This window comes from Mesocricetus auratus, unplaced genomic scaffold, assembly GCF_017639785.1.
Source record: "Mesocricetus auratus isolate SY011 unplaced genomic scaffold, BCM_Maur_2.0 Super-Scaffold_100676, whole genome shotgun sequence".
Classification (NCBI taxonomy): domain Eukaryota; kingdom Metazoa; phylum Chordata; class Mammalia; order Rodentia; family Cricetidae; genus Mesocricetus; species Mesocricetus auratus.
The window spans coordinates 97361429-97377004 of record NW_024429266.1 but is presented as its reverse complement, the minus strand read 5'-3'; the positions used below and the strand labels follow the sequence as shown (position 1 = coordinate 97377004).

The window sequence follows — 15576 nt, the reverse complement described above, 5'->3', positions numbered from 1 at the left end:
GAAGCCATGGGGGAGTGCTGCTTGCTGGCTTGTTCTTCCTGACTTATCCCATCTGCTTTCTTATGTGACCCAGGACCGCCATCGCAGGGGGTATTGCCCACAGTCAGCTGGACCCTCCCATCTCAATGCCCCACACATTTGCCTACAGGGAAGTCTTATCCAGATGATTGACAAGAAACCTGCATAGTCAGCTTCTCACTGGGCTGACCTCTTGTGACAGGTGTTATTTTAAAATCAGCTCCTTGATTATGTTATGAATCATTTTGGTCACCCCTATTTTTCTCTTTTTTCTTGTGTGTGGTTTTCATGAGTTTGTATGCATGTTTTCATTTGTGTGAACACAAGTGTGCGGGGTGCGTGTGCATGTGGAGACATGTTGTAAGGACTCACCCCCACCTACTCTTCAACATTTCTGATTGAGGTGAAATCTCTCAACCAGTGCAGAGCTGGACCATATGAATAGTCTCACCAGTAGGCTTCCTTCTAGGACTGGAGAGCAGGTGAGCCACTAAGCCACTGTTCAGTCTCACAACTCCTGTATCAAGCACTTTAGAAACAGAACTATCTCATTACCTGTAGTTCAAAACATTATGCATTATATACATACATATGAATGCATGCATACATACATTCATATATATATATATTGTGTGTGTGTGTGTTTGAATGTGTGCACACATTTGCATGTGTGCACATGCCATGGAATACATAGGACAACTCGTAGGAGTTAGTTCTCTACTTCCATGTAACCAAACTTGGGAGCAAGTGCATTGATCACCTCAGCCATCTCAATGACCTGACCTTTCATTTTTTAGACAGGATCTCCCATTGGTCTGGAACTCACCAAGTAGGCTAGGTTGGCTGGTAGTGATCCCCTGTCAAACCCTGTCTCTGGTCCCTACTGGGGCACTACAGGTGTGCATTTCCATGCCTGGCTTGTACAAGGGTGCTGAGGACTGGGGGGGGGGAATCCATGCATCACCCATGGTGCATGGATTGCAGAAATATTTACTGATGGATGACAGACTAAAGAAATGATTCCACACAAGTCTGGTTGGTGAACAAATGTGTGTGGTGGATTTGCTTGCAGAGCACAGGTGAGGAGTCACTTACAGGAGTCTGTTCCACCCTCTAACAGCTGGATTACTATGGCGTTCCAACCCATCACAGATGATGTCCTCCTGGAAGCTGCATTATAGTCCCTTCTTCCCTTTATCTTCCATTGCTTATGTGCCCTAACTCCTCTTAGGATTACTTTTTATTTGAGGAAAACCTGGAGGAAGCAGCACCTGTAGTCCCAGGTGGCCTTCCTCTCCACCCCTTTGATTAGCTCCATCACCATTACCATAGGTTTTCCTCTGTTAGTTGCCATGGCTACCTTCCGAGTGCTGGGATTAAAGGCGTGCACCATCATTGCCTGGTCCTTTACTTGGTCTTGTCTCTCAACCTTCTGCCTGTTTTGTGGGATCCTGACATGCAGACTTCTCCCCTGTAGACAGCCTGTGCCATCATCGCGGGATTCCTACAGTATCTTTTCCTTGCCTGCTTCTTTTGGATGCTGGTGGAGGCTGTGATGCTCTTCCTGACAGTGAGAAACCTGAAGGTGGTGAATTATTTCAGCTCTCGAAACATCAAGATGCTTCACCTCTGTGCCTTTGGCTATGGGCTCCCAGTCCTGGTGGTTGTGATCTCTGCCAGTGTACAGCCACAAGGCTACGGGACACATAATCTGTGAGTGTCATATTTTTTATGAAGATCTTGCTTATAGGCTTTGTGAAGACAGCACCATCCACCTTGACTGTTGCCATGACAAAAATACCTGAAGTAATAATAAAACTAATGGATGAATATTTTATTTTAAATGTACTTTGAAGGGGCACAATCTATCATGGCAGAGAAGTCAGGTGAGAAACTCCTGGAGGCAGGAACCATGGGGAAATAATCTGAATATTATCCAGGGCACTCTGAACAATCTAATAGCATCCCTGAATACTCACCCCACCCCCAATGTTTGCCTGACCCTCTATACTAGAGAGGATATTCACAAACTACAGTTCCCAAAATTGCTTGCCATAGAAGTCCTGTTTATAGTATTGATTGTCCATAGAGTATAGACATTTGAGAAGGAAGAGAAAGAGGAAACTACCAGTCATCTGTATATATGGGTGATCTGTGGCTAGACTCCATACCCCAATTCTTTAGCCCCACCATTGCCTAGAGATGGGGCACATATGACACACATGGGTGATCTAGAAGCTACTCCGCCTCCCTTACCACTCAAAATGTCTGAAGCAGTTTCTGCCTCTGGGGCTGAGAACTAACCAAGATGCTGGTACATGAAATATTTCAACTTAGATTGAAAGTGACAGTTGTACCATCCGTTGATGGGTAGCTTTAAAATTCATGATGCCTTCTGTGTGTTAAAGATAACGCCAGTCAGTACATCATAGGGTCCCCACACAATGTTGTCACACACTGTTAAGAAAACTGCCCATAATTTTGCCAGCTCCCAGGTGTAAGGTTCCGACTGACCTTCCTGATCTCCAACTTCTCAATGAGTCCACTTCTACATTCAAGTCATTTTTTGGGGTGGGGTGACCTAATGAATTTAATTGCGACTTAGTTATGAGAGTATGGGTGAGGGACTATTTACAACAGTGTGGGTAACTTACCAGAAGCTGCTCCACTGCAGAAGATGTGTCTGTCACTTTCCCTCAGAAACTATTAGCTGCCTATAGATCCTCAGGGAGAGGTAGGGCCTTGCGGTGTACTCAAGGCAGCTGGGTTATCATGAGGGCAGATGGTTGGCTGGTCGTCCTTTTCTTAAGGCAGCTGGAGTGCCAAGAAAGGGTGTAATATCTGTCAAATAGTCAACTAACCATGGATACAAGAATTTTAACTTATTTAAAGAAAATATTTAAATGAGCCATTGCAGTTGGGCTTATTATGAACATTAAATGCTGGTTTAATAGCATTTTACAATACTCTGACAATGCTCAGCTCTTGTTGTGCCCCAGGGAGGAGTAGGTCCCTCTAGTTTTGTTGGTATCAGGGCCATCAAATTGTTCATTACATAGAAGACAACTGTCTGAATCTAATTTGCCAGGAAGAGAATATTTAGTTGGACTAGTTTTACTATTTTCCTAAATGCATAAATAAAACGTGCTCAGTCTGTATAATGCTACTTGTATGTATGTTTTCAGTGCTAATCATTTAATATTGGATAACCAATTGATGTCCTCTTCTTTGGAGACTATGTCTCCCACTCTCAGTATTCCTTAGTTGGTAGTAGTTCTTTGTGTAGGATCGAGACCTTGTGGGATATCCTCCACATGAAGCCTATGAACTGCAATAATGATAACCTGGAGGGTAACAGGCGAAACAGTGGTATGCATTCCTTGGTGATAGCCAACAGCTCTCTAATACCTGTTCTGGACTTAGGACCTGTTTGACAAGAGGGAAATCATGCCTGGTACTAGAAACCTAGCCAGTGTCCCTAGAGCTAATGAAGTCTCATGTCTTGGAGGATAACTAATTTTACTAAATCACCATAATTTCTGACCACATTCTAAATATTTTTCTTATGTGCACAGACAAATGTAGTCCTCATCCCTCACCAAGGAAACTTATCAACTTGCAACAGACAGAAACCACTATAGAAAACATAACCAATTAAAATGCAGAGTTGTGGGGTCCAGTCCCAACTGATACATTTGCAAAAACACTCCTGCACCTAAGGCTTAGAGAACATCGAGAAAGAGGAGGCAGAAAGATTCTAAGACCCCTAATATATTCCCTAGCCAAAAATGGTCAGTAATGAGGCCCCACTGGAGGAAATGTTGGAGCCGAGGCTTGAATGACACGGGTTATTAGTGGACAGATACAATGAGGAAGAAAGTCCTGTGAAAGTTATGAACCTATCATCACCCTGGACTCCATTCTAGGCAAAGGTCTCAAGAGTATTTGCCCATAATGCACCTTGGCCCATTTAACACTGGTCTGCACCCACCCCACCATCAGCATTTCCAAATGCACCTCACCCCACAGTGTTCTGCAGAATGCACAATTGCCAGGCCAGTGTGGTGAGACAAATGCTCATGCCTCCTGTGTTTTCCTCTACAGCTGCTGGCTGAATACAGAGACTGGGTTCATCTGGAGTTTCCTGGGGCCAGTCTGTACGATCATCACGGTAAGGAAAACATTTGTTCAAGCACATTTTGGTGACCCAGGAAAGGCAAAGTTTGGAAGTGTCATCACACTGCAAAGCCTGCTAGTCTAGAAACTCTTTTCTATGATTCTCGGTTCTTGAGATTTCAACCAGGTGGGTGTGATTTCTCTGCCACTTTTCATTCATGCTCAGGTACAGAAACATCTAGAAGAGACACCAATCTTTCTTATTCATGCTTTGTGTTTTAGGGAAGAAATAGATCTACCGTCTCTTCTAGGTCTAGATGTTGAATGGAAGACAAGGTAAAACAAATTTAACTACACTAGCATGTTCAAGCAGGAAGATATCTCTCAGCCTGATGTCAGCCTGGTCTATGTAACAAATGAAGTTTTAGAATAGCTAGGGCTACTTGGCAACATAGACAAACACCACATACAAAGGAAAACAATAAAAGGAAGGAAGAAAAGAAGGATGTGATATTTGCAGATGCTGAATACTGTTCTGGCTCCATTATTGTTGCTGCAGTAAAATACCATGGCCAAAAGCATGTCAGGGGAGAAAAGGGTTTATTTTAATTTACAGGCCTATACTGGCTAATTTTATTAGAACTTGACACAAGCTAGACTCATCTGAAAGGAAGGGGCCTCCCTTTGGAAAATGTCTCCATAAGATCCAGCTGTAGATCGTTTTCTTAATTAGTGATTGATGGGGAGGGTCCAGCCCAATGTGGGTAAAGTCTTCCTTGGGCTGGTAGTCCTGGGTCCTATAACAAAACAGGCTGGGAAAGACATGGGGAGAAAGCTGGTAAGCAGCACCCTCCATGGCCTCTGCATCAGCTCCTGCCCCCAGGTTCCTGCCCTGTTTGAGTTGCTGTCCTGACTTCCTTCTATGATGAACAGTGATAGGGAAGTGTAAGCCAAGTAAATTCTTTCCTCCCCAATGTGCTCCTTCGTCATGGTGTTTCATTGCAGCAATAGAAACCCTAACTAAGACAAGGACATAGTCCATCACTGAAGGAAACCAGGGTGGGAATGCAAGCAGGAACTTGAAGCAGAAACCTGAGAAGCAATGCTGTTTGCTGGCCCAGGTGTGGACTCCTTAGCTTGCTTTCTTATACATGCCGGGACCATCTACTGTTAGAATGGTACTCTCTACCCTGGTATAGGTGCTCCAATATCAGTTAACAATCAAGACAGTACCCCACAGACATGTCCACAGGCCAATCTGACAGGAACCCCTCAGTTGAGATTCTCCTCTGGTGACTGTAGCCTGTGTCACGTTGACAGTCAAAGCCAACGGTGGCAAAGCTGATCTTGTTGATATTTGCCTTTTATCCAGCCTCTACTTCTTATCAGATGGTGTTTCTGCTGTCACTCCTAGTTCAGTTTTTCCTTGTGTCATCTGTAGCATGTTCTTGGTCACCAAAAGACCCTCCATTCTTCTGGGCTGGCAGAATTAATATAGTGAAATGGCTAGGTTTTATTACCAGAAAGTAACTTACATATTCAGTAATTTTCCATCAAAATACTTCACAGGCCTATAAAAACATCCCAAGAATTTACATGGAACTCTAAAAGGCTATAAGTAACCAAATAAGTTATCAGGAAAAGGAACACAATTGGAGTTGTCATAATACCTGACCTCAAATTATACTGCATTTGGGGCTGGAAAGATAACTCAGTGGTTAAGAGCACTGACTGCTCTTCCATAGGACCAAGGTTCAATTCCCAGCACCCACATGGCAGGTCACATCTGTGTGTAACTCCAATTCCAGGGCTTCTGAACCCTCACATTGACATTCACGTAGATAAAACACCAGTGAACATAAAACAGAAATAAATTCAAATTATACTGCGGAGCCACGGTGACAAAGGCTGCCAGATACTTCCATACAACAGATCAATAGAGGATCCAGAATGAACCAAGCAAGCTCTGTTCACCTGATTTTTGGCAAAGCTGTCAAAAATGTGTGGTGGGGAAAGGAGAACCAACCCTACAACTAGTTGTGAGCTCAGTTTTGAATCATGTAGCATTCTTGGATTGCTAGGGATGTTCCTCCAGGCATGTATTGATGCCTTGTAAATTATTGTCGGTCTACAGGTGTGTTGTAGTGTCTTAGGAGTGCTCCTGTAGTGAGCAGCATAGACTTTTTCATCTTAGGTATGGAGACTTGAAATCTGATGTTGATGGATCAAGTTTTCACAACAGCACTTAAGAAAGGATCCATTCTATGGCCTTGCTGTTTGTTCTCATTTCCTTCCTCCTCCCTTTATTATTGCTCTTCCTCTTTTATTGTCCATCATCTTGATATCTCCCCCTACCCCTATTCTTCAGTAAGATCCAAAACTTATACAGAAAATTTACTTGATTTCTTCTCTTTGTCAGGACTTTTGTTCTGAACTACCATTCCATCAATATTGTGATCCTTGTTATATGGTAGTCTTCTTCCCTTATATGGAACCATAGCACTCCCATTATTAAGAATTACTGTTAAAATGTCATGGAATTAGAATTTGTTTGTATCAGCTGTCAGGTGTGTATCATCTGTTGCCTGTGGGTGGCATGTGCTCAGAATGGTATGAACGCAACCCAATAACATTGTGTGTGGCAACCTTACATCACACCGTCAGAAGGTTAGAAACCCTTAATGACTATCATATTCTGGCTCCATGAATATGGTTCCCTTGTAAATCTTGAGTTTTATTTTATCTTAGAAAAATCAGTTGTGAATCTAGGAGGGCATCTTTTGGCAGTTGGTAGTGGCAGTGGTTTTCAGAGTGACATTCTTAAAAGCAAAATTGGCTTGGATATACTTCTGTTCACCATCATTTTCCTCCCTCAGGATTTCCTCTAAATTTATCCATTTGATGAGGATACCTTCTTGAACCTATGGTTTCTCTGCTGTCCTCAAGATGACTGTCTTAGTTAGGGTTACCATTGCTGGATGAAACATGTTGACCAAAATCACCTTGGGGAGGAAAGGGTTTATTTCACTCACATTTCCATATATAACTGTCTTCAAAAACAGTGAAGATAGAAACTCAAACAGAGCAGGAACCTGGAGGCAGGAGCAGATGAAGAGGCCATGGAGGATGCTGCTTACAGGTGTTTTTAGCCTACTTTCTTAAAGAACCTAAGGCTACCAGCCCCAGGGTGGTCCCATGCACAATGGGCTAGGCCCTCCCCATAAATCAATAACTAAGAAAATGACCTACAGTCTTGCCTGCAGCCTTATCTTATGGTGGCATTTTTTCAACTGAGGCTCCCTCCTCTCAGATGACTCTAGCTTGTGTCAAGTGATGTAAAACTATCCAGCACAATGACTGCAGTCTCTTCAGCCAGGATTAGCTGGCTTTACTGGAAGATGTGGACAAATGCCTACTTACCTCACATAGAACACTTAAGACACACCAAAGTAGTGACTCTACCAGAGTCCAGCTTGTCAGGTTAGTGAACTTACTGGGACATGTAGGAGTATGGGTGAGGGTAAACCTGAACATAGATGACTTGAAGGCAGCTGCATCATTAGAAAGCCCAATACAATCAGGAAGTAGTTAGTTACTTCCAAAAAATTCATGCTGCTAGCGCCCCAGTGGGAGCATCTTGCCTGACAGGTTGGTATTGTATTAATTTTTTCACAGGGTTCAGAGAGGTTGGACTGTTGATGAATGTTCTCTCCTGGCTGGTACAGAGCCTTCCAGATTCATGGATGTTATCCAGAATGGAGAAACCTGAATGTAATCCATTCTGAAATCTTCAAAAGCATTTTTCCTTCTGGAAGATTTATAATAATCCCCCTATGCCATAGGTGTTCTAGTCTTCTTGGTCACTGGGATAGTTTTGCCTTTCAGGGAACTCATGGGAGAGTATGGGGATGTTTTCCTGTTGTCACAAAAGGAGGGAGGATGCCACTGGAATCTAGTCACAGTGCCCAGGATGCTGCTGAGTAAACGGCAGGGCACAGTGGGGAGATGCACATCCCACATCCAATATGATCTGACCCCAGGTGTCAACATTGCCAATGTGGAAAAACTGTGTCCCTGGTGTAGTGAATCCCACTGTCTTAGTTTTCCTCTCTGCCGCCATGATAAAATGCACTGCAGGTGTCTCCTCTTCTCAGCTGTATGTAGTTCCTTGTGTATATTTGAAGCCTTGTGGTCTTTCTTACGTCCACTTTGACATGTCCATTACTACTGTTCTTGTTTAGCCCATGTTTCTGCAGTCATCTTGGTGAGACTTTATGGGTGTGGCTTCTGACATTATTAAGAGACACAATCTCACAGCAAACTCACTGATCCTCTGGCTCCTAGATCTTTTTCCTCAATCATCCACAATGTTCCCTAAAACTTAAATGCAGGAATTGCATTTCCAGGAAGGAACACACAGATTAGTTATCCAATACCAAATGGTCACCTCTAAAAACACACATACAAGTAACATTATACAGACTGAACAGGTTGCATTTAGGAATACACCCACACACACATATACACATGTAAATTTAAATATATGTATATGTATATGTATGTAACAACAATTAATGAAAGAAGAGGTTATGAATTTGAAAGAGAGCCAGGAGGGTTTGGAGGGAGAAAATGATTATAATTATATTCTAATCCCCCCAATACCATTACCAAAGCAATTTAATGGAGAAAGTGTTTATTTAGCTTACAGTTCCAAGTTGCAGCCAATCAATGTGAGAAATCAAGACCACAGGAAGTCACTACTTTGGTGTGTCACAAGTGTCAGGCCATTTAGTCATGTCACCTTCAAGAGCAATGAACAATGAGTTTATGCTCACTGTGCTCAACTAAATTTCTCCGCTCTCATACATCCACAAGCTTCTGCTTAGAGAATGGCGCCACCCAGAGTGGCTGAGTATTCCCACTAGTAAAAATAACTCTCACATGTATACTCACAGACTACTCTTAGGCAGTCCCTTACAAGTGTTCCTGGAGGCTTGCCTCCTAGGTGTTGACAGTTAGTACCAACCATCAAACCACTTTGAGAAGGCTGGGGGAACACCTTTGAAGAGAATGAACTGTCTGTTCGGTTTCATAATCTATGATATCAACCCCAGTTTCAATCTTAACTGATGGGAAACGACAGGTAGGAATAAAAAAATCAACATGGGAACAACAAAGGACAGTTTGTTGTAAGATCATTTTGTTGTCACAGGAGAGGTGTGCACAACTGTTACACTGTGAGCTCAGGAGCAGGCAGGGAGGGACCAGTTTCACTGCATAAGAATTGGGCTTTGGATGATGTGGCACGGGGAAACAGCAGGTCAACTAACCACGTGTGGGATGTCCTGTGTGGTCAGTCAGGGGGGATGACGGCTTTCTGCTGCTCATCCTAAATAGGAAGAAGAGGCACCAGCTGGGAAGCTGTCAGTGATGGATCATGTCCTGGTTATTCAGGCCTGACAAATCCAGGATGGAAGCCTGGCATCCTGGATGGGTTAGTAGAGGCCACAACTGTACACGAGATGGGCTGGTCACAGTCAGTCCACCTACACCTGGTCTGTCTACCCTCTGTTTGACCTTACAGATCAACTCCATCCTTCTCACCTGGACACTGTGGGTGCTGAGGCAGAAGCTTTGCAGTGTCAGCTCAGACGTCTCGAAACTCAAGGACACCAGGTATAGCCACTTGGGGGCCATTTGTCTTCAAAATGCCACACACATACATACAAATGAAACACACATATGGACATATGCACACATATAAACATGCACATACACATGCATATAATACAAACATGCACACTCACACACCCAAGTATACATATACATGCATGAACAACATACACACACACATAAACACTTGTACATACCCACACTCTAACATGCACATACACACATGCATTTACATGCACACATGTGTATATATGCATAAAAATAAACATATATCCACACACATACACACATGCACATATATGTACACAGACATGCATACATTCACACCATACAGCTACAACACACACATATGCACGCACAGAAACACATACACACACACCATGCAAAAACCTCATAATATTCTAAAATGCTTGTCTATTTTGAGAGAGACTACACTTCTTTAGGACCAGCAGGACTGAAATCCATGATTCTCAGATGCTAGGTTTGCTCAGTGTGTCGTATAATCTGGCCTAAATACCTTTCTCTGGCTGGGGAGACAGTGTGAGATCCCGAGTCATGTGGGGAGTGTGAGGTACAGAGAAGGTGAGTGTCTCACAAATGCTGGAGAATTAGCGAATGAATCAATCATTCACTGACTGACCCCAGACCCAGATCATTGCTCAGTACAGCATGTGGTCACCCACTCCTTCTCTTCCTCCTCCTTCCCTCCTCTTCTTCTTATTATATTATTTTACAAAATGGTCCTACAATTTGTTCTCTGTCTCTCGCTCTCTTAGTCTAATATTGATATCTAAATGAATTTGACCATGCAACACACAGCATTTGTCTGGATTTTTATTTATTATGAAGGTTGTAGGATTAACCATGTTTGTCAGCCATCAGGGTCTCACTCCTTCTCATGGAAGCATAATATCCCATTGAATTGCCATGCCGCATTTTCTTTATCCCACACTTATTAGTGGATTATATGACATGCCCACTAATTAGATATGACATATGTGAATTATCCTATATTTTTTCTATTTTATTACATGCTGTGTTCATTATGGTACCTATATTTATCTATACTTAGTTTATTCATTATTTTGATGAATATTTGGTTATTGTCTTTCTCAGGGAGGAGGAAAAGAGAATAAATAGTTGCCTTTCATGTATGGTGTTTCTTTTCTTGTAATGTGTGTATTTCATTTTAAAAATAATAAAAAGGAAAAAGATAATAAAAAGGACTTGGAATTATATAGTAGCTATTGCATGATGTATGGGTACTCAGAGCCACTGAAAAGAAGTTTTTGTTCTTCAAATGGTGAATTTTGCCTCAATGAAAGAAGGAACCTCAGTATTTTATTACCATGGATTTACCTTTCACGTAATGAGGTCTAAGTGTCTGGAAAATGAGCCCATGTAGCCATTCATTGCTATACCAAAAATCTATTAACACACACACACACACACACACACACACCTTTAAATCCATGTGTATATCTGGACAACAGTATTTTAATTGCCCATAGAACTTGATTTATTTACCTCGAGACAGCAAATTTCACTCTGCCTGTATCCCCAGCATGGTGCTGAGCCAGTTGGTGTTGTCTTCAGACAGTGCCAGGAATCTTCGTGGAGACCATACCAGCTCTCAGAACTATTCATTTTGTAAACAATTGTCTTCCAGGTTGCTGACCTTCAAGGCCATTGCCCAGATCTTCATCTTGGGTTGCTCCTGGGTGCTGGGCATTTTCCAGATTGGCTCCATAGCAAACATCATGGCATACCTGTTCACCATTGTCAACAGCCTGCAGGGTGCCTTCATCTTTCTCATTCACTGTCTGCTCAATCACCAGGTATTGGCTGCCACTTCCCACCTGCCTTTCTGCATAGAAACACCCACTCCATAAGCCTGAAGCAGATCCACTTCCCTGTCTGGAATGCCATGCTGTGTGTATGTGTGTATTTGTGTATATGTTGCATGTGTGTGTGTTGTATATATTTGTGTGTATGTATGTTTTGTGTGTTGTATGTGTGTATTCATACCTCTGCTCTTGATTCTCTGGAGGCTAGAGACTGACATTTGATGTCTTCCTCCATCATGTCCCCCTCACCTCTAGTATTTTATTTAAATTGATATTCACCTGTGTGTGATCTCTTCTCAGAGCAGTTTGACTAAGAGAAAGCCAAATTGTGAATTCTCCATTTCTCTCCGCATGCCTCCTGTCTGTCTTCAGTCTGTGGTCTGTTTGGCCTACATGCGGTATATATTGGATCTGTCTCTACTATTGTGCCTCTACTGTGATTACTCTGTGTTTACTGAACAGTACAGAAAACAGAGCATGGAAAAAGGACAATGAATTATTTACAGAAATCTTTGACAGAGTTTTACAAGTGGAGAAGTTACTTAATGACCCAGGAGAACACTCAGAAGTGCAGGTCTTATCGACTTGTATCTATGTGTTTTTTTGCAGCATTTATATGATATTAGTTTTGCTCTAGATTGCTTTCAACTTGTTTGCTAATATCAGCAAATGATCAACACAACACAACACACACACAATTCTAGGTCAGGGACATGGGAGGGCATATAATTTAAGATTAAAGCTATGTCTTTGTCTTAGATTTTAAGAACTGATACCATAGGCAATCCAAGGCACAGTAAAGTTGGTTATATTGTTGTCTTAAATGCAGGTTAGACTTAGTCAGGTTGAGCACATGGTAGGACAGAAGGTTGAACACATAGTCTTAGGTTATTTCAAGGTTTATTATTAACCTTGTTGCAAGATCTGGGAAGAGTTCAGTGTCTTCAAAGGCAGATGTCATTTTCAGGAGAATGTGTCACCTTACTTATGTACATGAATGTAGTGCCCTAAAGAAGGCTTGGGATCAACTAGAGTTGGAGTTGTGGGTGTTTGTGGGGCTCTTGGCATGGGTGTTAAGACCAAAACTCAGGTCCTCGGTAGGAACACGGTATACTCTTAACCACTGAGTCTTCTCTCTAACCCTTCAGTGTTATCTTTTGAGACACATTCTCTTACTGAGCCTGGAGCATCTATTGAGGTAGATTGGTTATCCAGCAGGCCCATCCAGCACCCTTCTGTCTCTCCCTACCCAGAAGTGGGATTGCTGGTGTGTGAAACCATGTTGCTGCCTCCCAGAATTTTCTTTATCTTTGAGAGTTTCATACATGCATACAATGAAATATGTTCACACCCATTCTCATTCTTAACCCCAGCTTCCCACATCTTCCTCTTAACGTGTTCTCCAACAAACTTCATGTTTCATGACTTGAAAAACCCTACTAGGCCCAGTTAGAGTTTTCCATGGGTATGGGAACATCATTACAGCATATCCTCAGAGAAGAAAATTTAAAAAATGATTAATTGCCAATCAGTCCTTAGTAGGGGGTGGGTTCTAGAAGTCTTCTACCCAATCCAGGTTAGAATTTGGCTGGCTTGATCTTGTGCAGGCACTGTCAGCTGCTGAGAGTTCATGAGTGTGATGTAATGACATGTCCAGAAGAGAGCATTTCACAGGAACTCTTCCCCTCCTTCAGTTCTACCTTCTTTCTTACCTTATTTTCCATGATGGTGTGTTGGATGATATCTGTGTCCTGTTTAGGGCTGAGCACCATACTCGTGTTTGGTATGTGGGTGCTGGAGATCCAAACTCAAGACCTCATGTTGTACAGCAAACTTACTCACTGGCCCAATCCTTGCTTTGTTGTGTCTCCATCCCCAGGTACGGGATGCATATAGGAAAGTCATCATCAGGAAGACTGAACCCAGCTCCCACTCCCAGACTTCAGGGATTTTACTGACATCTATGCAATCCAATTCCAAGATGGTAAGAGAGTGACTATGTGTTTCCCACTGGTGCTGACTAGAGGAGACACACTTGCTTAGCAATGCTGAACAATGCCTCAAGTCAGTGTTGTGACTGCTAAGTGTGCTCATGTAGAATTGTAGGATGCTTAGGTTTATACCCCATCTTTAACACTTACCAACTGTGCAACTGCATAGGGTGACATACAGAGATGCAAAGTGAATGTACATGTTAAGGATTTTATCCTAGTCAATGGTTAATGAGGCTGTGACAGGTAAAATTAACCATCACAACTGTCATATTCCTTGGTAGTCTACCACTAATGCATTGCCCACACTCCAGTAAATCATCAACCTACTACCCCAAAGATGCTCACACAAGTAAGTAGTTAAACTCAGGGGGCCTTGAAGAAGGGCAAGCATGAATAACATTTCAGTGTTTATGCTTGTAGTCTATTTCTGTATTGATCTCTGTGTACATGTGAAACTGATGCCCCTGCAGATAAATCACTAAAGATAATTTTTGGATCAATCTGTTTAATTGATGATGAGATCATTTTTCTTTTTTGTTTTTCAGGGTTAGCATTATTTCTTGCTTTAAAATATACTATGGAGCAACGTTTTGAGGATTGTAAGTGTTTTCAGGAGCCTACTTTTAGTCATTCTCTGGCTTATGGAAATTCAAGATCTCAGGAATAGGGGAACTTTCTTGTAAACTCAAAGCATGGATGGATGGGACCAAATTCCAAGGGTTTCACACAGCAAGGAGAAATGAGTTATTGCTCAAAATAAGTTTTTCTTTTGTGCTGTACAACTGTGAGGCCACACATATTTTGAAAATAGCACGTCCTACTATAGTGGCGCAGGTGTTACCATTTTCCTGTCTCCTATGTCCTTTTGTTGTGGGGCTACAGGTATTCTCATCTTAACATCTATCATGTATTGGACATAGAAGAGCTCTCAATAAACAATTTGTTATCTTTCTGAGCAGCTGACCTATCTGTGATTTACCACTTGACAGTTTTGTAGGTGTATGCATTGATCATATCCACCCTAATTCTCCAAATCCTCTGGGCAAACCCAATGTGTTTCCCTCTTACATTTGGATTCTATCTTTCTTGTAACCTAATGAGTTCAGCTAATGCTTCTGTCACATGGGATGTGGATTATCATGTTTATATTGTGGATTGGTCAAGTGTAGTAAGCACAGCTGCAGTGAATTCATAAGTGCATTGGTCATGCCATATCCAGAAGACATTGTTTCACATTTGTCCTCCCCATTCTCCAGCGCATACATTCTTCCTACATCCTATTCCATAGTTTTCCATAAATTAGGAGTTTCATATAATTTTATCACTTAGGGCCAAGCATTCAGTAGTCATTTTACTGAGAACTTGGACGGACAAGTAATGAGTCTCTACATCTTCCTTATTTAAAAGAAATGATCAGTAAAACCACACTAGGAATACCAAGAAAGCAACATCACACCTAAATTCTGTACTCATTCGACTGATGAAGGAATAAGGAAAATGTGTACATATATCACCAGGGGACACTATTTGGCTACAGATAAAATGAAACCAGGAACTTCACATGTAAATTGGTGGAACTAGAAAATATCATTGAGTGAGGTAACCCAGAACAATAAAGAAAAATGTTTCATGCTCTCTCTCATTTGTTCATTTGTGGTTCCTATCTCTGAATCTCAGATGTGAGCACGCACCTTAGAGTAACTGTAGAGACAAGAAAAGCAAAGGAAATACCATAGTGTGTGTGTGTGTGTGTGTGTGTGTGTGTGTGTGTGTGTATGTATGCAGTAAGGAGGGAAGAGCTAAGACACAGTTGATATTAAATTAAAATGTGGCAAATTGGGGTTTTAACTGGGAAGGGGGGAGGTAATACAGTTGATAGGGAAGGAGGAGGAATAAATAACACTAAGAATGTTTGAAAAGCCATAGGC

The 15576-nt window shown here is 42.0% G+C and overlaps 1 protein-coding gene across 1 annotated transcript in view; it reads left to right on the top strand.

Annotated features, from left to right (window-relative positions):
- Adgre1 (adhesion G protein-coupled receptor E1) overlaps positions 1 to 14603 on the top strand; it is an 87964-nt gene extending 73361 nt beyond the window's left edge. The window contains exons 15-20 of the mRNA XM_040738418.1: positions 1496 to 1731; positions 4123 to 4189; positions 9719 to 9810; positions 11477 to 11645; positions 13534 to 13638; positions 14194 to 14603. Coding sequence (XP_040594352.1) covers positions 1496 to 1731; positions 4123 to 4189; positions 9719 to 9810; positions 11477 to 11645; positions 13534 to 13638; positions 14194 to 14199 — 675 coding nt within the window. The 3' untranslated portion in view covers positions 14200 to 14603. The remainder of the gene's footprint in view (positions 1 to 1495; positions 1732 to 4122; positions 4190 to 9718; positions 9811 to 11476; positions 11646 to 13533; positions 13639 to 14193) is intronic.
- Positions 14604 to 15576: the final 973 nt, after the last annotated feature.